The sequence below is a fragment of the Megalobrama amblycephala genome, linkage group LG8, assembly GCF_018812025.1.
Source record: "Megalobrama amblycephala isolate DHTTF-2021 linkage group LG8, ASM1881202v1, whole genome shotgun sequence".
Lineage (NCBI taxonomy): Eukaryota > Metazoa > Chordata > Actinopteri > Cypriniformes > Xenocyprididae > Megalobrama > Megalobrama amblycephala.
This window is the reverse complement of record NC_063051.1, coordinates 13,262,875-13,289,172: the sequence shown is the minus strand read 5'-3', so window position 1 is coordinate 13,289,172 and position 26,298 is coordinate 13,262,875. Positions and strand designations below refer to the sequence as shown.

The 26,298-nt window shown below is 35.4% G+C and overlaps 2 protein-coding genes across 4 annotated transcripts; one reads left to right on the top strand and one right to left on the bottom strand.

The window, feature by feature from the left end:
• Positions 1-1,778: 1,778 nt before the first annotated feature.
• On the bottom strand, positions 1,779-16,740 carry tgfa (transforming growth factor, alpha). 3 transcript variants are annotated; one of them, XR_007186122.1, is made up of 8 exons: positions 16,261-16,740; positions 12,004-12,144; positions 9,141-9,255; positions 7,955-8,104; positions 6,431-6,540; positions 4,716-4,736; positions 4,454-4,578; positions 1,779-4,375 (listed from the first exon to the last, which is right to left on the bottom strand). XR_007186122.1 is itself a non-coding variant. In XM_048199473.1 (7 exons), the coding sequence occupies exons 1-7, from the start codon at positions 16,301-16,303 to the stop codon at positions 4,571-4,573; spliced, it is 588 nt and encodes a 195-aa protein (XP_048055430.1). In that variant the 5' UTR covers positions 16,304-16,739; the 3' UTR covers positions 1,783-4,570. The 3 variants fall into 3 exon arrangements, 2 of the variants coding, with proteins under 2 accessions (XP_048055430.1, XP_048055431.1); XM_048199473.1 differs by having other exon boundaries at positions 1,783-4,578; positions 16,261-16,739; XM_048199474.1 differs by lacking the exon at positions 4,716-4,736 and having other exon boundaries at positions 1,787-4,578; positions 16,261-16,734.
• An 839-nt stretch (positions 16,741-17,579) lies between these two features.
• slc2a11a (solute carrier family 2 member 11a) lies at positions 17,580-23,917 on the top strand. The gene is made up of 13 exons (XM_048198466.1): positions 17,580-17,661; positions 18,074-18,124; positions 18,298-18,396; positions 18,516-18,676; positions 18,839-18,963; positions 19,082-19,211; positions 19,370-19,518; positions 20,504-20,691; positions 21,941-22,051; positions 22,316-22,417; positions 22,963-23,038; positions 23,130-23,257; positions 23,577-23,917. Exons 2-13 carry the CDS (start codon positions 18,104-18,106, stop codon positions 23,793-23,795), a joined length of 1,509 nt encoding a protein of 502 aa, XP_048054423.1. The 5' UTR covers positions 17,580-17,661; positions 18,074-18,103; the 3' UTR covers positions 23,796-23,917.
• Positions 23,918-26,298: the final 2,381 nt, after the last annotated feature.

Genomic DNA, 26,298 nt, shown 5'->3' with positions numbered 1-26,298 from the left:
TTATTCTTCAAAAAAAGCTTACGCTGTATGTCCTACGCCTTCCCTATTCAACTTACGGAACTTATGAATACGGAAAGCAGAATGGCAAAGCACTTGCAAGGTGGTCATTTGTGTTTATAAAGCATATAGAGTTGTATTTCTTTAAGAAAATGACCGATCGTTCCGCTAGATAAGACCCTGAAGCAGCTCTAAAACTGTAATTTTGACCTTCAACCGTTTGGAGACCATTGCAGTCCACTACAAGGAGAATAATCCTGGAATGTTTTCCTCAAAAGCCTTTATTTCTTTTCGACTGAAGAAAGAAAGACATGAACATCTTGGATGACATGGGGGTGAGTAAATTATCAAGAAATTTTCATTCAGAAGTTAACTAATTTTCATTTTTTCCCCCTCATTATAGTGGTCAGCAGATGGCGCTGTAGTAGCCTTTATGTCACCATTGGTGCGGCGACTGATGGGAACCAACATTTTTTTTCATTGTCGGACATAAACTAAATCCAAAACAAACAAAGGCGTTTATATAATTTTTTTACGTCATTGTCAGAATGAATCAGAATAGAAATTCTTCTGTAAAATAGTTCAGATAATAATATCTAAAGGACAATAGAAGTAGTTTCTGTGGAGCGCTGATATCATTGTTTGACCGCCAGGCTGCTGAGCACACGGTGGAGAGAGAGATCACTTAACCCTAATACCCAAATACTCTTATTCCTCTCCATCTGCTCCGACACAGATACCAGTTATGGATGGACATTAAAAGAATAACAAATTTATTATGAGGGCAAACACCAGCAGGACATCGACTATCCACTTCCACGTAAGACACAGAAGCGCTGTTCTCGGAGTATTTACCCAGATTATGTTCACGTAAACTATACAACTGGAATATATCTTTCTATCTCCCTGCTCCTAAGCGCGTATCTTACGGGAGTTCCCTCAGCAGAGCGCTTAAAACAAAGCTGGCTTTAGAGGCTCAGCCAGTCGGCTATGAGGGGCTGTGCTGCAATCCAATTGAAAACCTTAATGGGATTGGCAAACTCATCAACAGAGGATCGTGGCAGAAGAAAAAAGGGAGAGGAGATCGAGGTTAAGAGCAGTTAAGATGAAATATGCGAAATTAAGAGGGGAAGAAAGACGCTATACTTTTAAAAATAGGTTCCAAAAGAGGTTATCCACAGAAAACGGTTCTATGGCATCGCTGTGGAAACCCTCTTTTGGAATTATTCCAAATTCCCCAAAGAACATTTAAGTGAACAGTTCTTAAAAGAACCATTTGTTCTTAGTGTGAAGAGCATTTTAATAATCTAAAGAACTTTTTTTCACTATCATGAACCTGGTATGCAGTGGAATGGTTCCATGGAATCAGATGCTAGTAAAGAACCTTTATTTATTAAGGAAAGATTCTTTCCTGGGGCACTTGAGGAAGAAAAAAAAAACGACTCACTCCATAAATAAATAAATAAAACAAGTGGAGAGAATTGAAGCAAAAATAGGATATGAGCACAAAAGGCGAACAACAAATTACCACAAATGAATTTTAAAAAATACTCACGCAATGTCCGCCACGCAGGCACTTTGCATCATGTGGTCACTCATGCACAAGGATAACTCCTCTCGGCCATGATCTCTAGGGCCCTTCCCCTCATCTCACAAAAGATTTAGCCAAACAAACAAATAAATAAATTGGCGAGTAAGTAAATAAAAGAGCTGAGCTTTTCCCGCAGTAAAAAGAGCACTCTGGCAGCGGGCTTTTTGTTGAGCTGTGCCTGAGGTTTTCTGTTTGCATTTCCATTTGACCCTTTTAAAATATTCAGATGATGGAGGATGTAAATGGACAGAGTGGTTTAAAGAGAGGAGGATAGCTTGGCAAGCGGGAAAGAACACAAAACGTTTGATGAAATGAAAAATCATAGGGAAGAAAGAATCCAGTTGAGCCCAAAATTTGCAGCACTTTGTGTTATTTGGAAAAATATGCAAACTTAGACAAAGAGGTCAAAAACACTCAACACAATGTCATACCGCCAAGCATGGGACAGTCATTGGAATCATCTCCCTCTTACCTTCATGCTTAACTGATGATCAGTGACAGTCAAGAAAACACCTCATTCTCCATATACATTACAACCAAATAATATTCCCACACACTATTTACAAAGTATTTTTCCCCAACATGAAACAAGACAGTATTTTAGAGAAAGAGAAAGACGTATGGCGTTTACAGTATATCATACACAAACGTCAGTCAATAAGCAGCTAAACAGGTTTAAACGGGATTCAGTTGGAACAAAGCAAGAGATGCAACACTGAGCATCATCTTCGACGCAAAGGCCAATTCAGAACATCCGTAATTCTATGAGCATCGTCATTACGGCTGACTGCAATTCCACATCGGGAAATTATGCAATGACTGCATGTTACAAAACTGTTCAGTCCGAAATACCCAATACTTGCTCTAGCATTTTACCCAAAGTCCTCTCAAAAAGAAAAAGAAAAAAATCTAAACAAATACGCACATTCATTGAACTCAATTTTTTTTTAACATAAATTTAGTACTCAATCCTTAATACAATCAATCACATTTAGTTGTTTACATATAAATCAAATGTTTTTAATTAAGTGGCATATCACGATCATTCAAACAGATCAATTGATAAACCATCTTGAATCTGTTCTTTCAGACTAGCCAAAATCATTCAAAAATACCATTACTCAAAAATGCCCAAGTGTTCAGTTTGTCACTTGGATGAATCCCCTCCAACATACAAGGGCTTTTGGGATCATTATATCAAAATCTTATGATTCTCCACACATTGATCAGACACTTTAGCAATTGCTTCTATGATCTGATATCAGAACTTGGCAGCTCTAAGCCAACCAGGTTATTATTTTCTTTTCTTTTTTCTTTTTTTATGCTTTATCAGTGCTTTGCCAGCTTTCGAGAAGGGTTTTTGATTGAGTAAAACCAACAGTGGCATATTTAATATCTGGACCAGCATCTCATTTTAACATAGCGATATAAAGATATATAAATATCTCTGACCCTATACTGGAAATTCCTTTCAAAGAGGTCAATAAACATTTTTTTAATAACATGAGATCATTGACAAAAGCTTGGGGACAGATAAGATAATTAGAACAAAATTAGCACATGGTTTAAAATTTTTCAGTGTAAAAGCTTACATATATCTTGCATAAGGAGTTGAAAAGGATAATGTGCATCAAACTGAATAATATCAAATATTATTGCTTGTACCACGGATTTTAGCCTCTGCATGCATATGTGCGCTCAAATGAAGTGTTTTATTCCTCGAGTGAGTTATCAGTGCGTGAATAGCCATCACCAACATCCACCATGGAAAACGTAAAGTGCAGATTTAAAGATGATTGTATTAACAGTGTGTCTGAAATGAACACTGCAAAAGTGCACAGTGAAATACATGCAATTACGTGATCAGACATGCGTGCATCCAATCATTCCAATGTGAACATGCAGATGTCGTGTGACGTCACACCGCCGCTGAAAATAGTGCACATACTGAGGCTCCATTTACCTTACAGATGTTGACAAATTTTTGATAGCACATTATGTGAGCAAGCACTTTCTGTGCATGAAGAAAATATCGAGTGGGATTTGTGAATCTATGCATAACTTATGAAGATACATGTCATAATTGTGAATTTTTCACCATATATTTCCAGTTTTTTGATTAAAAAATTACATAAAAATTTGATTTCCATTCAGGTTAAAGTGTTACGTGTAATAGATAAAATTTGTCCCTCAGAGCCGGCCATAGTCTCTCACGTTTGCTGTTACGATTTGTTATCACCATTATAAGGAGATCAAGTTAAAATTAATTGTCGTAGTTCTAAGTTTACATGCTAATTGAATGACTTAAACGTTAACAAAACTAATCTCCCGTTCTTTATCCATAAAGTGATACAGAAAATAATGTGATATTATATCATTGTTAAAAAGTTATATCTTAAACTGCTTTTTAGTGAGTTTCACATCCCATTAACAGCATATTATAAGCGTTTTTATAATAATGGAAATTTAAAAGACCATAACTGGGAGAACGTTGTCTTATACATCTATAAGGATATTTATAGCTTTAAGATAAGCTTTGTTAGTAAGAATGTTTTTTCTAAAACCTCTCTCATTGTTTTTCACTTCCAGATCAGCTGTTTCTGGCCATTGATTCATCTATTTTTCTCAAAATAGCCCCGTCTCTAAATCACTGGATCCTGTAGTTGATTTCCATGTAGCTTGTTCTGAGTTCTTCTTTCAGAGTTTCTCAGTTTTTGAGTTCCATCTTTAACTCTTGTCACTGCTGTTGTTGTTCCAAAAATATCCATTTGGAACGACTCAGTCTGTCTGAATGTAAAAGTTCCATGTTTGATTGGGTTCTCCCACTGACCACATCGAAATGCTCTCAATATGCACCGCTCTTACCAGCTGTGCGAGTCTGTAGCTTGAGAAACGCAGTCATAGTGAAGTCCAGGAGTAAGGTGGAGGATGTTGGGGTCTCAATTTTATGAGAGCACCTGAGTGAGCTCCAGTTAATGCATGTCAAACCACTGAATGGGAAAAGACAGAAATGAAAAACGGAAAGGATTAAGTCATTGCAAACCACATTTTTTTCACAAAAGACTCTAGGAGAAGAAAAACAGAAGGGTTTGATCAAACTACACTAAGACGCTTCACAAAATAGTACCTTGTGCATAAGGAACATTTTCTGATGAGATGAGAAGATGGAAGTGGCAGAGAAAATTGACAAAACACACACATACGTAAGACACTTCAATCTGATGACATGCAAATGTATTGAAATGTTACTGTGGAAACACAGCCACTACCTAACAATTAGAAATGCCTGACGATGCTGACAAAGTATGTGACAACCTCCTGTTGACAAATCTAATTAAAGGTTTGCAATACTCTGTCAACAAGCTGCACTGTGAGCAGACTGGCAGTGATAACTGAGGGTATTTGTATGGACAAAATTCCAACAATTCCATTTCTAATTGCATAATTATGTCTGGGGATATGTAGTTCCTCCAGCGATCACACATAATCTGCCCACTAAGACATGGAACATATACTCACAACATAACATGAAAATATGTTACTAAAGTTTAGAAACACTTGACTTAATCGTTTTTCAAAATCGTTCTGAAATTTAAAGGCTTGCCTTTTAATTCTTGAAATTAGTTTTTGTACACAAATTATTTCTACATTAACTAACTAAAACTACAATTTTTAATTCATTATATATATAAAAACACAAAATTTTAGTCTTTTAAAAGGCATCAGAAATAAACTAAGTGCAATGTAGTGTTGTCAAAAATATCGATTTTTCGATACATATCGATACTAAAATATCTGAAACGCATCTAATATTCATTTTCTGTAGAATAGATACGTGATACCAGCTGTGCTTTCTCACTCTCTCATCTCTCCGACAGCGAGTCGACACACAAACCCGCCTTCCCTCACTCACTGGTTTAATTTGCTTATTGTTGGTGTTACAGGGCTTGAATTTCAGCATGTGATTGTGCGTATTGCACATAGTTTTACTCATTCCCGCAAATTTTGTGCTCACACTCAAAGTGCGTTTTTTTTCCCCGCTTCTTATTGCACGTAAACAGTCAAATACACAAAATAATGTCGAAACGCCGGTCTTGGCGAGTATTCACGTAAACAGTTATGTTTTAAGTGAACGTAAACAGAAAGAAAACACATGTGTAACAGTATAATGGATCCATGCATCAGGTCTTAAAGTGACAGCAGCCTAATAAACTTGCTGCCAAATTATGAGATAGTATAAAAAATATCTATGTCAGTTATCGATGTCAAAATTGTGGTCAGTGAAAATGCCACTAGCCACAGTGGCTGGTGAGCAAAAAATGTATTGTCAAGCCCTGTTATTTATATATATATGTGTGTAAAATATATATATTTTACACACACACACAAATATATATAGAGTATATATGTTTTAATTATTTAACGTTCAACAGTTTGGGGTCAGTAAGATTTTTGTCATTAAACTGATCAAAAGTGACAGTACAGAGTTTAACATTTTTACAAAAGTTTTCTATTCCTAATAAATGCTGTTCTTTTAAACCTAAATCCTTGAAGATGTTTCACCCTGACCAACTGAAGTTACCATTTCCTACACTCTCATTGGTCTCATGTTCATTGACAGTCTTAGGACAGAGTGACAACAGATGGCTAAACTAACAGCTTAAACCCTTGAGCAAAGACAAATCATAGGCCATTAAAAGTTAAAGGCCTCACACATATGCTGGTCTCAGTATGCAAACACCCCCTATTGATGATCATAATTAGACACCGCATGACACATAACACATCACCCTACAGCTCAGCACAAAATTGAGTAAAAATGGAAATATAGCACTAGAATACCTGTTTCTGAGTGACAGCAGGATGTCCCACCCGTCAGAATACTCCTTGGCTTCTCCGACCAACACAAAATGGTGTTACCTCGCCCACAACCACCCCGTCTCCACCAACAACTAGAAAGACAATGTGTGAAGTCTACAAATGACCTCTTTCACCTCTCACAAAAAAAATGCCCTTTCAAAGTTGTTAGAGTACAGTTCATTCAGTAAATATAGATCAACAGAATAAACCCAAACTTGCTCTGGGAAAAAGAAGGTATATATAGTCAAACCAAAATTTATTCAGACACCTTGAACATTTCATTCATTAATACAGTTTATTCACTATAGTTTAAAAAAATGGTAATAAAATATGACAAGATCTCAGATATATGAGTGTGTCAGAAAAAATTCATCTTAATTATGTCAGATAACACTTAAGCAAAACATGCATAAGTCAACGTGTCTGAATAATTTTTGCTTACAAATTTTATCAATTTTCCTGGTAGTCCACTGTATGAAGAATTTTGGGGTATAATGTGTCACAGTTTACTTTATTTTGCTATCCTCACTTACATAAATGAACTATAGTGTCCTGCACCCACTAGTAAAAATATATCAAAAATAATTTTTGGTTTGACTGTATGTATATTAGATATTAGTACGATTAGTGTTGGGTGTAACGCATTACAAGTAACGTGCATTACGTAATCAGATTACTTTTTTGATGTAATTAGTAAAGTAACGCATTGTTTTATAAATTTACACATTAACATTTGAGTTACTTTTTTAAAAAAGTAACACACATTACTTTTCAGTTTAGTTAATTTGCTTTAAACTGCTGAAATAAATTTTTTCTCCATAACAGTCACTCATTCATGCACGGGAAAAAGTACAAAAGTAACAAAACACATTACTTTTAACTTTCAATAAAAAGAGTTGTACAGTAGGCAAAATAACCTGTAATGTTAAGAGATCCTTTGTATGACATACATAGTTCTAGGCATCAGGAAATATCAGTCAGAATGTAATAATATTTTTGTAGAAAAGAACTTCTCAGTGAAAAAACACCTGCAAGGTCTGAAAGATCAAGCCTTAGCCAGGTAAGAAAAAGTAACGAAAAAGTAACGCAAAAGTAACGTAGCGCATTGCTTTCCATAATAACCAAGTACTGTAATTAATTAATTTTTAAGGAAATACGCAATATTGTAAAGCACTACTTTTAAAAAAAATTTACTTTCATCAACACTGAGAATGATTTCTGAAGGATCATGTGACACTGAAGACTGGAGTAATGGCTGCAGAAAATTCAGCAGTGTCATCACAGGAATAAATTACATTTTAATATATCTTACATCAGAAAACATTTCTTTTAAATTGCATAAATTATAATATTTCACACTATTAATGTTTTACTATATTTCTCATCAAATACATGCAGTCTTTCAAAAACATACAATAATAATAATAATTTTTCAAACTTTTGACTGGTACAAACAAATTTATAAAATTAATCCATTTAAATGTGTGCTAAATGAATAATACTCACTTTAGTAAAGTGCAGAGCAGCATGAGTAGGACACTGCCCACCACACACAACACCAGCATGGTGGCCACAGTCTGCTGCCTGTGGTTAGACGCCACCACTGCCAAGAGGTCTGCATGTTCACAGCGCATACCCACAAAGCCAGGATGACATCTACACAAACATACATAAACATGTCCCTTTTATTATAAATGAAAAGAGAGCTTTTAAAAACTAAAGCCCAGTATTAAAACGTGCTCTGCAAAAGAGGAGTATATTCAATAGATGTTAGCAAAAGCATTTCATTCCAAAATGAGGATTATCAATTAAATTAAGTATAATTAATTTGACATTTTGTGGTGAACTACTACATATAGATGTGGACATGGAGAAATATAAATTCCCTGACAACAGGAGAACTCAGACACAAGAACCAACACAGATTTGAATTCTGCTATTGTGCCAAATTTATACACGGAAAAGCAATTTAGCACAGGACAAAACATGCTTGTCTACACATGGACAGCTCAATGAACATGCTGTCAGCAAGAATTTATCCAAGTGAGTCAGCAATCAAAATGCATTTCAGTCAATTTAGACTTCTTCATACTGGCAGCTCAAATCCAATTTTTTTCCCATTTTCGATTCTAATTCTATTATTATTTAAAAATATATGTTGGTTGAGCAATAAATAAATAAATAAAACAATGAAATACACATCAGATTTTTATAGTATTAGTATTAAACCATAATCACAGTATTAAGATTCATGGAATTTGTCTTTTTTTTTTTTTTCTCAATACTCAAGATCCACAACATTTGATTTTACATTCAAAGTGCCATAGTGATGCTGGTGTTGATGGCACTAAATAAAACAGCACATACCACCCTGCTTCATCACTTATCCGCTCTCTACACTCTGAGTGCTCTGGCTTGATGCCTTGATATACAGAGACAAATATATCACTATCTGATAGCAAGTTGTTACAGCTGTTGTAGAACAAAGCCACCATTATAGCAAATGATGAATATGTGGCAGAAAATGATGACTGCTTGAACACACAGATCTGATTTGATTACTTGACTGTTTTAATGATCACATTTGAAAAAATCAAGGATTGTTAACAGACATGTGGATGTCAGGGTGAAGGTAAAATAAATGCTGTTAAAAACAGCAAATTCTTAATACTCAGTCTGAAAAAAGACTTACACACATGCAGGCGTTTCCTCCAGGATGAGAAAGCGGCATGTGCCGTGAAAACAGAAGTGGCTGTGGGAGTCGGGGCAGTCATCGAAGTGAGAGTGGACAGCGGCTGCTATAAATTCTTCAAGAACAAAATAAAGAGAACCTGGGTTTAACATTGACATTAATGACAAGATCTTGTTTAATAATAATAATAAAAAGATCTAGGCAAGAATTTCTTAAAAATGTATTTGCAAATATTTTGCCTGATTTTTGACGAATTAATGATATTTTGTGGAAGGCGCTGGTGGAAAGAGAAGAAGGGCTTTTCATACTTGAAATAGTTAACCCTGGGTCATTCTAAACCCCAGTTAAATGTAATTCTGAGTTATTTTGCTTCACATTTCATACTGCTCATAATTTATCCAGGGTAAACAATTAATCCTGGGTATTCGTAAGCTGACATTTCACACTGTACATTCCTAAACCCTGGGTTAACATTCTTATTTACATATTTTGGTGTCAGTCTCATTGTTTGGATAAACGCTGCATGCGACCTGTTTACATAAAAGCTCTAACATTGTGCATCCTCATACTGCTGACTGTACTACTGAGTTTATACTAAATGGACATTTCAGACTATAAAATGGAAGAATGAAATGCTCTCTTCTACACTCAAATTGTCACGTTTTCTCCAAGCATTTGACATTTTTCCTCTCGCTGAATTTACTGTTTATATACAGTACAGTCCAAAAGTTTGGAACCACGAAGATTTTTAATGTTTTTAAAAGAAGTTTCGTCTGCTCACCAAGGCTACATTTATTTAATTAAAAATACAGTAAAAAACAGTAATATTGTGAAATATTATTACAATTTAAAATAACGGTTTTCTATTTGAATATATTTCACAAAGTAATTTATTCCTGTGATGCAAAGCTGAATTTTCAGCATCATTACTCCAGTCTTCAGTGTCACATGATCCTTCAGAAATCATTCTAATATGCTGATCTGCTGCTCAAGAAACATTTAATGTGTACAATTGTACAAAATATTTGTGTACAATATTTTTTTTTTCAGGATTATTTGATGAATAGAAAGTTCAAAAGAACAGTGTTTATCTGAAATCTAATCTTTTGTAACATTATAAATGTCTTTACTGCCACTTTTGATTGATTTAATGCATCCTTGCTGAATAAAAGTATTAATTTCTTTAATTTCTTTTCAAAAAAATAAAAATAAAAATTCTTACTGACCCCAAACTTTTGAACGGTAGTGTATAATGCTACAGAAGCTTTGTATTTCAGATAAATGCTGTTCTTTTGAACTTTCTATTCATCAAGGAATAATGAAAAAAAAGTACACAACTGTTTTCAACATTGAAAATAATCATAAATGTTTATTGAGCAGCAAATCAGCATATTGGAATGATTTCTGAAGGATCATGTGACACTGAAGATTGGAGTAACGATGCTGAAAATTCAGCTTTGCATCACAGGAATAAATTACTTTGTCAAATATATTTAAATAGTACACAGTTATTTTAAATTGTAATAATATTTCACAATATTACTGTTTTTTACTGTATTTTTAATTAAATAAATGTAGCCTTGGTGAGCAGACGAAACTTCTTTTAAAAACATTAAAAATCTTAGTGGTTCCAAACTTTTGGACTGTACTGTACATCCCGAGGATGTTTCCGTGACTGTCCAAATCACTTGAATATGAGACACATGATTGGTTGTCTGTTGCCAAGCATCTAGCTGTAACATTCTAACACGCATCGTTTCACACTGTACAAGTTTGGCACCGCAATCCGGAGTTAACACCGCAAAAGCGGTTAAGTGCAGTGTGAAAAGCCCTGAAGTGGAAGGAAGAAAATAAATTCCAAGATCTCTGCCAGGTTACAAATCTAAACAGAATTAGAGGATTTGATAATATTTGGAAGATCATAGCACTTTAGATTCTATTATTTCACGACGCGCCAGTTTCTCAGACTCTGTCCTCCCTACGGCATACATTTGATCTAAGGAGAGTACAAAAGCAGACATGGTGTTAGACAAGAAATAGCTAGATTTAGCTAGGACTACCAGTCAAGATTTAAGGTGCTTTCTTGAAATGGACAAATTTCCTTTTCTAATCATTGTGAGCTTTGTCTACAGAAGGTATTTACATTGGATGAAAACTGTCTGCTGTATAATAAATAAATAAGCAATACCTTAAATACCTTATCTAACACAATAATAAATATGTGCCTCTAATACTTTAATGGCTCACTTCCACTGAGAGGTTCGATTCAGTTCAGTACAGTACAGTACAGTGCAATTCGAGATGGCAAACCCTGATCCGGCTTGCGTTTCCACCACCAATAGTACCCTTACTTCATAGGCGTGGTGTATGCCAGAAAGAAGCAATCAATGTCATTCTCGCGTGAAGAAGAAAGTGACAGTAAACAACAATGGAGGACATACAGCAGCTTTGTTTGAGCAAAGGGTGAAGGCTGCAAAAGGAAAAACAGCCGAAAAATACACATTGTGTTGCAACAATATTCATTCATTCAGTCAACCAATCAACGTTCTGCAGTAAGTGTAGCTCCACACTTTTGGTACCAGTACTATTGGTGCTAATGTGCTTGGTAGCCCAATGGAAGGGTCCCAAAAAGTGGTACGGTACGGTTCGGAATTAGGGTACTATTCACAACTTTTAACAATGGAAACGGCAAAAATTGTATACCGTACTGAATTGTACTGAACTGTACCGAACTGTACCGCTCGGTGGAAACGAGCCATAAAATGTCATAGGTGTACCATATTCAAGCAATATATGCCTTCTTATTCAGACCTATGAAGCCCAAAATGAGCCAAGCATAAAGGAAAGAGCAGACAGAGCATACTTCTGACACGTGCAGTAGTGGTGGTTGTCGTCGTGCTGCTGGTGGTTGTTGTAGAAGAGGTGGTAGTTGTTGTTGTGGTGGTTGCAATGGTCGTCGTTGAGGTAGAATTCTCTTGTACCTGCCCATATGTGAAAAGGGAGCCTACAAATCAAAAACAACATGCACATAATCAAAATCAATAGCACTACAATGAAACACTAGCATTGCTGATGACAGCTAAGTACTATAGATTCGGACAAGGTGTTCAAAAACCTTCCAAATATCTACTGACTCGCAGTGAAATCTAGTTTTGTAAACCTCTTACCCAAATGTGAAAATGAGGATCCAACAAAGTCAAAAAATGCCAGACTCATAATTGTTACAGCAATGAGAAAACAGCGGAGCAAGAGCATCACACACTAAAGAGAAAAAGGCTTGATTGGCGTCCAACACAAATGACAAATAGCTACTTAAAGCCCACTTACTTCAGACTTAGAGAACCAATAAAATAACCTTGAATAACAGTGGGAGTTTCTGACTTCTGACCTTCAGACTATTTTGAGAATGACGGGGCTAAGATAAATGAAAGTGGATTTGTGATGCGGATCACTCCACATACAAAGGTAAGGGTAAGCTCACACTTCAGGACTGTAGGATCTGAATTGCTGTGGTGCTCACACTACACAACAAGGTTTCTTGTCATCTGTCATTGTCTTGTCATAGTAGCATGCATACTACACAACACAATGCTGACAAGGTGCACAAATTATAAGACATTTGGTCGAGAGGCAGTCCCGACCAACAGTGGGGGGGGGGACTTTTTCACATAAATTCAAGCAAGTGATTATGAGATTTTTCCATTTATATCATCTGCACTGTGATTGGCTGCATTAGTTCCACCTTGTCATTGCACTGCACACACTACAAGATCACGTGGTGATAATATCAAACAGGTTTAAAAACCTGGGGTTTTGGAAATGTGTCTGCGACATCAAAATTCGAGCCAAAAGTCAGCATGAGCATACCTTAAGATGCCGCCAGAGGAATCTTTGTCATGGCGTGCTTAATTCACTCTTATATTTACAGAAAATCGCAGAACCACCTGAAATCCCAAAGTTTATCGCTCTGTTTTAAAAGTTCCCTGGTGAGAACATTTTAAGGCATCACAGGGGCATAGAAGCTCAGTGAAAAAAAAAATCCAAGATGGCAGTTGAGTAAAGAAAATGTTGATTATAAATAAACATTTCATTCAAAACAGAAAATAATTGTTATGCTTATTAGAGTATTGTCCATAAATTTACCAACATGTTAACACCAAACTACTAAAAACAATTAGTTGAGCAACCCTTGTGGAGAGCTATTTTTGTGGAATATTTTGAAGAATGTTGGTAACCAAACAGATTTTTTTCATTCTATGGAAGTCAATGGGGCCCATCAACTGTTTGGTTACAGACATTCTTCAAAATATCTTATTTTGTGTTTAGCAGAAGAAAGAAACTCATACAGGTTTGGAACAACTTGAGGGTGAGTAAATGATAACATAATATTAATTTTTGGGTGAACTATGCCTTTAAGTAAAGACCATACAAACTGATTTAAAGGCCATCTACATCTGTTTTATACAAATTCCAAAGTGTCCAGATTCGAACAGTCTGTCTAATGTTTTTTTGTTATTCCACTAAAATGGCTTGGAAGAGAGTCTGGGACCTCAAGGCATGTTCTTATTCTGTATGCACAGAGACTTTATGAAAATCCCAGTTAAATGAGAGGCCACTATGTTTCATTGAACTGGAAAACTCCTCAGAAAAGCTCTTTTTCTTACAATAATGCTTTAGCGTTAATATCCCATGCCAAGTTAACATTTAAAACATACACATCCAGCAAGCTGGAGGTGGTGCACAAAGTACATAAATACATTTACTAAATCAAACTCTTGTCAGAGCCGTGTCACTTTCGACATATCACCTTCATATAAAGAAAAAATAATGGTAACTAAAAATAAACTAAAAAATAAGATAAAATGAGGAAATTCATAACTGTGCGCATTTCTTCTGCGGAACACAAAGAAGATATTTTGAAGAAGGTTAGTAACCAAACGGTTTTGGTTACCATTGACTTCTATTGTATGGACAAAAGAATATTTTGACTTTTATATTCCACAGAAGATAAAAGTCATACAGATTTGGAACAACATGTAGGTGAGTAAATAACATCAGAATTTAAATCTAAATTAAATGAGTGAACTAGGTCTTTAAGTTAAGAAAACCCTTTGATATCATTGCAAAGGTATTCCTAAGGGTTTAACCTTAAAGGTGCCCTAGAACCAGTTTTTACAAAATGTAATATAAGTCTAAGGTGTCCCCTGAATGTGTCTGTGAAGTTTCAGCTCAAAATACCCCATAGATTTCTTTAATTAATTTTTTTAACTGCCTATTTTGGGGCATCATTAACTATGCACCGATTCAGGCTGCGGCCCCTTTAAATCGCGCGCTCCCTGCCCCGCCGAGCTCTCGACTATATTACAGCGCATTTACAAAGTTCACACAGCTAATATAACCCTCAAATGGATCTTTACAAGATGTTCATCATGCATGCTGCATGCATGCTTCGAATTATGTGAGTATAGTATTTATTTGGATGTTTACATTTGATTCTGAATGAGTTTGAGGCTATGCTCTAGACTGTGGCTAAAGCTAACATTACACACTGTTGGAGAGATTTATAAAGAATGAAGTTGTGTTTATGAATTATACAGACTGCAAATGTTTAAAAATGAAAATAGCGACGGCTCTCTTGTCTCCGTGAATACAGTAAGAAATGATGGTAACTTTAACCACATTTAACAGTACATTAGCAACATGCTAACGAAACATTTAGAAAGACAATTTACAAATATCACTAAAAATATCATGTTATCATGGATCATGTCAGTTATTATCGCTCCATCTGCCATTTTTCGCTGTTGTCCTTGCTTGCTTACCTAGTCTGATGATTCAGCTGTGCACAGATCCAGAGGTTAATACTGGCTGCCCTTGTCTAATGCCTTGAACATGGGCTGGCATATGCAAATATTAGGGGCATACATATTGATGATCCCGACTGTTACGTAACAGTCGGTGTTATGTTGAGATTCGCCTGTTTTTCGGAGGTCTTTTAAACAAATGAGATTTACACAAGAAGGAGGAAACAATGGTGTTTGAGACTCACTGTATGTCATTTCCATGTACTGAACCCTTGTTATTCAACTATGCCAAGGTAAATTCAATTTTTGATTCTAGGGCACCTTTAACTTAGAAAAACTGCTATTCCTTAACCATTGGTGTACCAAAATCACTTACTGAGATAATGGAACCTCTTATATGTCCTCGAAGAATAAAACAGCTGCTACCTGTACAATCACTCAGTCAATAAAAGTAGTTATTTTATGGGGCATCAAGCAGGTTTACAAATGCCATGATGTATTACATATAAATATTTGCTTTCTATTAAGCACATAAGGCAAAACCACACATGATGTCCAACAGAATTTTAAGTCATGAAACCTGACTGACTTTCTCTCACTGAAACAGCTTGCCGAGTTAAGAACGTGCCTTCGTTTCAGAGACAAAGCAATAAAGGATGGACACTAAAGAATGGCTCTATATTTAAACTAAGCTCTGTTAACCTTGTTAATGACAGGAGCAAGACTACTGAGCCAAAGAAGCTGCTGGACAAAAAAGAATAGAAAACCACTACTACTTCCATGCCTTGGTAAACACTGACAGCACATTTTGCATGCTACCAAGCTAAAAGGTTGCACAACAATGCAGAATAATTATATGTTGGACACACAAGTTCTTCACTGCTAATGGTGTGACTGTATGGCTATTGTTAGGATAAAGTGGACCCCTCATAATGTATTTTATTATGATGATTAGAGTATTGTCAAATCATGATAAAACTATGGTATATAAAACACTACTGGAAAATGCACATCATAAAATAATTTTAAAAGCTTCATTTATAGCTCACAGCTTCAATTCAACCTCTGAATAAAAAAGACTGATAGTTTGAGTAAGCTTAAATCCACTTGAGGCATGAAGCTTCATTTACGATAAAAAAAAAATTATTTAAAATGTGGCAACATTCTCACTGTCATTTTCATGTAAAGGACAAGATTTCAAATTATTTCACAGTAATATTTAACTCAATTGACGTATTATTTACATTTTCAAAGTTATTTTATAAAAAATAATGCCAGTAAATCGGATAAGCACAATATAAAATATATTTACTCACCAGTGAGAAGAAATATCGTATCCCAAAAAGCACGATACATCATTATAAGGCGTTTATGTGACTTGTTGGTGAAGGAATCGAGTTGTCGTCTCTTATTTTAAAACATTTATCTTTGCCAAAACAGGCACGCGCGTATTATTGAGATGGCTAATTTTATTGATAGTCTGTCACATTAATCAGATATCTGACTTCCATAGTAAACCTGTGTTCGTCTTTCTTCACAGTTTCATGTAGCCTAGTCGACACAAGACGCCATGCGTCAATCCAGGTATTTTGAACTTGACGTCAAACTGCGTGTTACCGCTGATATAAAACGCTAAATATTTCCTAATTCACTATGATGAAAAAGATCAGTTGTAAAACATTGTTAACTACAAAACTACTTTACAATTTACTCATAGCGCAGGACCCTCTCCACACCCTTGACATCCTTCTGTTGTGCGTGCTTGAGTGCGTGCGCGCGCGCGTGAGCTAAAGAGAGTAGTGCGTTGCTGGAAACCGGGGAGTTGTTGTAACACATTTTGTTTAAACGTCTATTTTTTTTTTTTTTCTGCAATGAGTAATGTAATAATTCGTTTTCAGCTTTTATTTTTTTAAATAGGCCTACGCATATTTTATTATTAATATTGTTTTTATTTTTTAAAACTTTTTTTAAAGTTTATTGTTAAACGTTTACTAAAATATGTTTAACGAAAAAGTGATATACAGTTTTTATTTATAGTGTCAGATTATTGGTCAGTAGCAGATTACTGGTTACACTGACCTGGCTACCTCTTATCTCTGTCTTCTATTGTCAAGTTTAACTTTACATGTGGGATGTGTCGAGCTGTTTCCAATCCACTCCCACAGGTAGGCTATTTATTTACCTGGTTAAACATGTTTCCTCGAAATTAGATTACACTGGAGGCCAAAATTAGTTAAAACGACATATAACTGTAGTAGGTTATGTTTAAAAGAAATTAATTTGAAAATCTCTCTCTCTTTGTTATAACGTTTTTGTGCTTAATTCTAATTCTTATTTTCTTTGATTTTTTTTTCGTTGTAAGGATTGGAAGTTTTGTCCAGGTTTTGGGTCAGTTAAGCATTTATTTGTATTACCTAAACTAGAAGTATACAAAAAGTATATGCTAATAATTTATTTCATAGGTCAACCAAAACCAGGCCTCTACCTACATCTTTACTGTAATTCCACAAGAGTACAAACGTCAAGAGTGCACAATTATAATAATGTTATGTTGCCCTCTAGTGGAATAAGTGGATAAGCTCAATATTATTTCAAATCAGTAGCCTACTGTTTTTACATGCTTCGATTCCATTAATATTCCGTAAGTCGACCAACGTGTCCTGACTGAATGTAAAACACCCACAAAACTATTTTTATAAAATAAAATAAAAACCTTGGTAAGTAAATATTCTGTTTCACAGTACCTACAGTTATATATACATCCCGATAGGTGGAGTTAAACTACAGTTTAATGATCTCATTTTCTTTTAAATGGACTTTTACATGGACACAATGCTAGCGTATTCATAAGGAGCAGGTGCGTTTAATTCAACAGAAGTTCTCAGGAGAATTCGAAAATCATTGTTTTATCTAGTCAAGAGAGTGGTTAGTTAAACTATATAAATTGTAAGGATCGTGACTGACCATTCTGAAGTTACTTATTGGCTGTAACATTTGAAGACGTGTGTCATAGTCTCTTTCTACGCACCTTTCTCGGAGCATCAATGTCATTTAATGGCGAGCACAGAATAAACTTGACAGCTTTCTTCTCTATTCTTGGATTTTAACCTCTGGATTATTTTTCTCAAGGCAAATCATTAGCACATACTTGAAGACATCATGACTACAAGGGGGAAGAAGGTAGAATGTTTATGTCCTATTGCTGGAGTTCATTTCCATTATTCAGATTTTTTTAAAAAGTTTCATTTTAATTTAATTTAGTCATTTATTTATTTATTGTTATGAAGTTGATTTGTTTGTTTTGTTGCTTATATGTGTGTTAAGGTAATATTATAGTTATTCTTTCTAATCAGGGTCATAAATACACTTTGGCATTAATGGTGACCTCTGCAGCTATTGGGGGAACACTACAGTATGGATACAACCTGGCCATAATGAATGCACCTACTGTTGTAAGGAACAGTGTTTCATTGGGTTTGTGTGAAAGAGTAAAACTATTTTTGCAATATTAGTTGTCTGTGTGTCTCTTAAGCCTAATTACAAGTTTTCTGTTCTGTGTTCTTTCCTGCAGTTCATTCAAAAGTTTGTCAATGAGACATTTCAGGAGAGATGGGGAATACAGTTGGGGGTTTATGAGGTCACTCTGATATGGACCTTTATAGTGTCTATTTTCTCATTGGGCGGCTTTATTGGAGCCCTGATAGCAGGGCCAATGTCTGTCCGTTTCGGGAGGTACAAACACTTCTGTCTTGTTTTATTTACAGTAACAGTTTACATCTTAAAGTCTTGCCAGTGGTTTTATTTCATTAAAACATGTTTTAGATTTAAAATTTGGTGTATTTTAAGTAAGAAATCATTCTTCATAGTTTGACCTGTTATGTTCTTATTTCCAAGGAAGAAGACTATGTTGCTGAACAATGTGTTTCTTATATCAAGTTCACTGCTTGCATTGCTGAGCCGAACTGCAAAGTCAGTTGAGATGATTATCATCTCCAGATTTTTGGTTGGCATAAATGCAGGTACTGTGTATATATATTTTACCTGTAAATGTGATTATCAGTAATGGGCCCTTTATATTTTGAGATAGCTAGTTTCTTCCTGGTATCATTATAAACCATCTTTTCTATTTATATTCAGGCATCAGTATGAATGTACAGCCCATGTATTTTGGTGAAAGTGCACCGAAGCACTTACGAGGAGCTGTGTCTCTGTCCTCAGCTGTCTTCACTTCATTTGGACTGGTGTTGGGACAGGTGGTCAGTCTGAGGTGTGTTACATATTTGATGCAGTACGAAGCAGTTTGTGAGAGTGATTACCATTTACCAATGAGGTGCATGTAAAATTGTTATTTTGTTATCTTTTATGCCTAAATTAAATTGATTATCATGACTGAAATGGCTGATTTTAAAATACTTCTTTATTCAGTGAGGTGTTAGGTGGTGAGCCGTGTTGGCAGTACTTATTGGCCAGTAATGCTATCCCAGGCTTCATCCAACTCCTCACCTTGCCCTGGTTTCCAGAAAGTCCCCGCTACCTCCTCATTGACTGTGGAGACAAAGAGGCCTGCCTAATGGGTATGAGTCTTAAGCATTGGTTCAGTTGTATATTACAGTATGTTTTGAAATACAGAGTATGATAGACTCACTGAACCCTACACAATAAACATTACATGCTCTTTACTCCTGAAAACATCCACTTTTAAAGGGCCTCCAGTGTATATAGAAAAAAAACAGTAAAATATGTTAGAATATGTTAAAAAGGTCATTATGGTTTGGTTTGACATGAGGGCGAGAAGTGTTGGGGAAAGTTACTTTTAAAAGTAATGCGTTATAATATTGTATTCTAAAAAGTAACTAATTGCATTACTTAGTTACTTTTTATGGAAAGTAATGCGTTACGTTACTTTTGTGTTACTTTTTCTAACCTGGACTGGGCTTGCTTGTTTGTTTTTATATTAACAAAAAAAAAAAGTTGGCAAATATAAAGACCCTTTCACACAAATAGTGAAATGAATAAGACTCAGGCTGAAGGGAATGCAAATTCATGCATGTATCGTAAAGAGCATACATACATGCATAAATCGTCAAACAAACCTTGCAGCTGTGCTGCCATTCTGGACCACAGAAAAATAGAATGCAAGAGAAGAAAGTTCAATACTCTTACTTCAGCAATAAAAAAATAAAAAAAAGAAACACAAATGTGATGTTTTTGCTTAGTATGGTTGAATCGGATCATTGAAGGTCAGCAGCAAAGACACTGGTAAATAAAGTGAGATTAAATACATAAAGTATATTTGTGTTGTGGAGAGGAGAGGTATCAGTCAATAAATAGGAAACAAACTAACCTCTGTTACTTTAAAAAAATTAATCTGTAAATTTAAAAGTTATGTGTAATCTGATTACGTTACTTGCGTTACCCCCAATACAGAAGGCAAGTAAATGCTGACAAAATGTTAATTTTTGGGTGAACTATCTCTTTAAATATGTCATTCTGATATATTTGAAAGCCGAATGTAATTCTTACACTTGATTATATACATTAATCATGTTTGTTTCTCAGCACTGCGGCGTCTGCGAGGCTGTGAGGTGCAGAGAGAAGAGCTGGATGAGATTCTGCAGGAACAGAATGAAACCAAGGGAGAACGTGCCAAACAGCCGTGGGAGCTCTTCACTGACCGCAGCGTTCGCTGGCAGCTCATCTCTGTGGCAGTCTTGAGCAGTGCAATGCAACTGTGCGGTAATGACTCGGTGAGACCCTGCCTCTGTCCAATCCTGTGCTGTTACATCTTTGCCTCTTAGTCGGAAGTTCAAGTGTAACTGGATTGCCGGTGTAGTGCTTCATAAACTGTACTTTAACCAAATAAACACACCTAGCAGTTCTTGAGAATGAATGTTTGTTGCAGTCTTCATGCTTGTAGGGGGTAAAAATGTATGCAAACAGACTCACACAAAGCAGTTAGCAGTTAGAATAGCCCGTGTCCTCATCATATTTGTCTTAATATTTTGAATAAAATATCAGTCTCACTGTTTTTACACTGTTCAAAAGTTTGGGGTCAGTAATATTTTTTTTAAAAGAAATGATTTATTCAGCTAGTATGCATTAAATAGATCAAAACCGACAGTAAAGAATATTACATTGTTACAAAAAAAATTTCTTTTGCTTTGCATTTGAACTTTCTATTTATCAAAGAATCCTGAAAAAATGTATCATGGCTTTCAATGGTTTTCAGCATTGATAAGAAATGTTTCCTGAGCATCAAGTCATCATGCTAGAATGATTTCTGAAGGATCATGTGACACTGAAGACTGGAGTAATGATATATATATATGTATATATATATATATATATATATATATATATACACATTATATATATATATATATATATATATATATATATATATATATATATATATATATATATATATATATATATATATATATATATATATATATTTACATATTTATTATATATATATATATATATATATATATATATATATATATATATATATATATATATATATATATGTAGCCTTGGTGAGCATAAGAAACTTTTCAAGAAGAATCCTACCTACCCCAAACTTTTGAATAAATGGTAGTGTATATAATTTGTATATATATAATGAGTATTAATATTAAATGTTCACATTTGATATTGTGATAAAAGAAATGTAAGACATTTCAATAAAACCTTTAACCAGAGAAATCCCTTCAGTTAATCAACATTTGTGGTTAATTGTTACCTTTTGAATACCTTTGGAAAAACACATTTGAATCTTTTTCTGTAAATTATCTAAGGAACTGAATAAGCAAATGACTGATTGACCTCCCTTTCATAGAGCTTTTGTTAAATCTCTCCTGTACCCAACACTTCTTACATGACTAGAAATGCTTCAGAAGGATTTTACGTGTTAGTACTGGTGTGTTTGGGTTGTGTGTGTTTTGCACACTCAGAAATTCAAAAGATTAAGGGCCTTTTTCTTTCATTCCTCAGATTTACTTCTATGCGTCATATGTGTTTCAAGAAGCGGGAATATCTGCAGGACAAATCCAATATGTGACCATTGGCACCGGGATGTGTGAATTCACAGCTTGCATTCTGTGTGTAAGTCTTCATTTAATCTGTTATCAATTATGTAACTGTCCCAGAACAAAACAGGCAATCCTTTGACCCACTTGCATAGTGTGAGTGAATTAATTCATCCAAAATGTTAGGCTGATCAGTTTTGTTAAGTGTTTTAGTCCCTTTTGACATACTTTCTTTGGAGGACCAAGGTTACCACTTTTAATAGTGTAACTCTATACAGAATAATTTCTGTTAGAATGACATGGCTACACATTAATTTTAAATCTTTGTGTGTGTGTTTAGAACTTATTGATAGAGAGGCTGGGTAGGAAGCTGATGTTAATGGGCGGCTATGTTCTCATGGCAGGATGGGCTGTAGTCTTCACTGTGGCTCTTTCACTTGAGGTGTGTATTATTATAAATGCTGCATGACCTCTTTTCCCTTTACCAACACACACATAGTCACATGGAAGGTTATGTACACGTATGCATGCTCAGAAATTATAAACTGCACTGATAATGTATACTCCTGAAGTTGACCTTTGAGAGTCCTGTAATGTAATGTAATGAGTCCATGTAATGTCTAACCTTAAAGTGGACACATAATGTCCAACTTCAGTAATCTAGACTGAATGGACGTCATCAACGGTAAACTATGATTGGCTACTTTTCATATTGGTTACAGTATCATTCAAGTTTTTGGTCAGTTCGATTTTTTTTATGTTTTTAAAAGAAGTATCTTATGCTCACCAAGACTATTTTGTATCTTTGTTTAAAAATAACCATTAATTTTGTGAAATATTATTAAAATTTAAAATAACTGTTTTAATATATTTCAAAATCGCATTTAATCTTGTTATGGCAAAGCATCCGTTACTCCAGACTTTTAAATGGTAGTTTAAGTATAGATCAAATAACACTATGTTTTGATTTGACCTTCCACTTAATAGAGTATGGTTACCTGGATGCCTTACCTGAGCATGACCTGCATCTTCACCTACATTCTGAGCTTTGGAATGGGACCAGGTGAATCACAACATCCTGACATACAGCACAATGTTTATATAATAAAGTTATGATTATTTCATACACTGTTCTCATTTTCTTCATATGGTAGCTGGGGTGACTGGAATCCTTCCAACAGAGATTTTTAACCAGACAGCGCGTCCTGCTGCCTACATGACCGCTGGATCTCTAATGTGGCTGAACCTCTTCATTATCGGGATGATCTTCCCTTTCCTTGTGGTGAGAGAATAACAGACTCCTTTACTGAAGAATTCTGCTTGTTTACAGCAAAAATGGCTCTTTAAAGGGATAGTTCACCCAAATATGAACATTTTATTTGAAGAAAGTCATATACATCTGGAATGGCATGAGGGTGAGTAAATGATTTCATTTTGGGGTGAACTGTCCCTTTAATGTAGTTTTGCTAAGTAAATGTATAATGTTTCAAGGATTTTTAGATATTATTAGATATACTATTTTAACTGGAAAATTAGACAAAATACCAGTTAAGAATAGGATTTCTTCTTTTTATGAATGCCTTCTGTGTGTGTTTTTGCAGAGCGGTTTAGGACAGTATTGCTTTGTGCCATTTGGGGCTGTATGCCTCCTGACTGCTTCATTTATTCAGATGGTTCTACCTGAAACCAAGGGAAAGACCATAGCGATGATCACTAAAGAATTTTACAGACTCAACTACCGTGGACACGTCAAAATGGATCCAGAAGTAGTACAAGCCCAGTACCAACTAGGGGAAGTCTTTCACTCCACTGCCTTATAGTGTGTTAAACATCAGCTAAATTAATATTTTTAGAAGAATATCTTTAAGATTATGCCTTAATTGTTCTTCATCCCACGGTGAGTTTACATCTTGTCATGTTCATTTTTATATGTATTACTTGCTGATTAAATATTTTCTGCATCACTAGACTGACTTGCTTTATTTCTTTGATTCATCCATTAATCATGCATTACTGTCTCACATTATTCAAGGACTTCAAGATGTTCCCTAGCTACCTTTATCATGACTCCCATCCAGTGCCCAAGGAAGTCGACCGGAAGTTGAAGTCGGCCGGGTGCCGCCATCTTGTAGCAGAACTTCACTTGCGTTAGCATCCCCATTGACTCCCTTTCATTTTGGCGTCACTTTGACAGTGAATAACTTTACGTCTGAGGCGTTTAAAGACTCCATTTGTCCATTATTTATTTCTAAAGATACACGACAATGTATAAAGGGCTCCATTACCTTCTATGTTACATTATGGCCCCGTAGATACAGTTTTTGTAAAAATAGGCTAACGATTGCGTCATAACCACTCGACTCTCTGTCGCACAGTAGAGAAATTACCGTACAGACAGGAGGAGAAGCTCGCAGGCAATAGTATGCATTAACTTAATATGGCGTACTGGCGTTACATTTTAAAATACTATACAAAATAATTAATCAGAATACTTACTCCTGCTCACTCACGCCAAAGAACTCCCCGCTCAAGCTCGCCGTCTCTGCAAGATTAACGATGGCAGTTTGGACGCACAGCTACTAGAAGATTTACATCTGTCAGACAGGTTGCTGACGTCATCAAGCTTAGTTTGAGTCTGCGCGTCAGAAACGGAAGTGCTAAAAATCGCTAAAAATGGGCTTCACTTGTCTCAATTGAGTTCCAATGGGGTCGCTGTGTCCATTTCTTTTACTGTCTATGCTCCCATCAGGGAAGAAAAACTAAATCTTTTGTTTTTTAGCACATTTGATACAGGAGATGAATTAAGATAACAGTTAGCCAAGTTGACTTTGGCAGCATCATTGTGGGTTTGCAGTTATAACAATTCTGCAGAATGTTTCTCCTTAAGGTCAGCATGACTCAGCAACACCCTAACAGCGAACCCCTGATGTTTTTCTATGGCAACAGAGAGCTTTAGTTCATAGTAAACACATGATTCCTGCTGTTTAGAACAGATTAACAAGACTATTCTGCTAAATCTATTGTTACTTATTTCTGCAAGATTATCTGCACAAATGAGCAAATATACTTAAAGTCCTGCATACCTACTTTGAAGGTGTCATGCTCAGGCTTGGACTCAGTGACCAGAACTGAAGTAACAGGTAGGTTTATATGGCAGGAACACAGTGCATAAATAGGTAAGAGATGATACTTGACATTGTTAGCAGATGAGATAGGCTTGTATTGTTAACTTTGAGTCTTTGTCTTACAGTATCGTTGGAGCAAACACACACACAAAGAAACTACGCTGAGACAAGGAATTACTGGAAGATGACATAACAGCAATAGAGTGCCTCAGGGATGACGCATTTTTGTAGGCAAAACCCGGAAGCGAGTTAGCATTTTAGGACTTCCGGTTCCAACGCCATAAAGTCTATGGGTTTTTTGAATGGGTTTATGCAAAATCGCCTGAAATGAGGTCTGTGGTTAACAAAGCCTCTAAATACTTTCACGTTTTGATCTATGACATAAAACACACCAGTTATAACTCACTTGTGATTTTTTTAAAAACTTTTACTCTGTCTTAAAATCGGCGGTTGCTAGCAAATTGCTAAAAGGGACTACTTCCTTTGGCGGGGACTTTAGACGTCATTAAAAACGGGACATTTGGACAGCATTTCTCATGAAAAAGTGGATAAGTATTCATAACAGCACAGATCATAATCAGCGAGCATGTTTATAAATAAAGTTGTTTTCTAAATAAAGTTTGAGGAAGCTTGGTGGTGACGACGTTGATCCGCGATCATGGTGTGCTGTAGTCCGTTTATAGCCTACTGTTAGCCTTTTATATCTGACGACTTTATTTAGGCTTCAAAATCTATAAATGTTGTGTTAACTTGTAAAGATTATCTTGATAGACAAAACGTGTAAGTATCATAACCTTTTGTTAAACACAGAGCTTATTTTCTGCGATTTTCCAAAAGTCTATGGGAAAAATACATAGGCTTTCAACAAAGACTATCCACAAGTTTCCTACGCCCCATGAGGCCTTGCGTCAAAAGTGGGAGTGTCTTCCGGTTCGAAGTAAACAAGCTGGACGTGACACTCATTCAATCAACAGTTGACAGTCATTCAAGATTTAGCGATCCATACTTGCGAATGTTTGACTTTTACTTAAAGATTTAAGATTCCAGCATCAATATTTGAACAATGTTTTACAATAAAAAATGTTACAGTAACAATAATTTATGTCAGGAGTGCAGATCAATCATGCTAAATCTAACTGATATTTATATTGACATAAAAAGAAAACGCATACCTATTCAGTTGCACCTGCTTCATTTA

Excerpts from the sequence above, each read along its gene's own strand:
- tgfa (XM_048199473.1), bottom strand. The coding sequence starts at position 16,303 with ATGATGTATCGTGCTTTTTGGGATACGATATTTCTTCTCACTG. Across the intron at positions 12,145-16,260 it reads TACGATATTTCTTCTCACTG|GCTCCCTTTTCACATATGGG; the intron begins GTGAGTAAATAT and ends TTTGATTTGTAG. Across the intron at positions 8,105-9,140 it reads GAGGAAACGCCTGCATGTGT|ATGTCATCCTGGCTTTGTGG; the intron begins GTAAGTCTTTTT and ends ATGTTTGTGTAG.
- slc2a11a (XM_048198466.1), top strand. The coding sequence starts at position 18,104 with ATGACTACAAGGGGGAAGAAG. Across the intron at positions 18,964-19,081 it reads TTTGGTTGGCATAAATGCAG|GCATCAGTATGAATGTACAG; the intron begins GTACTGTGTATA and ends ATTTATATTCAG. Across the intron at positions 23,039-23,129 it reads GAGCTTTGGAATGGGACCAG|CTGGGGTGACTGGAATCCTT; the intron begins GTGAATCACAAC and ends TTCATATGGTAG.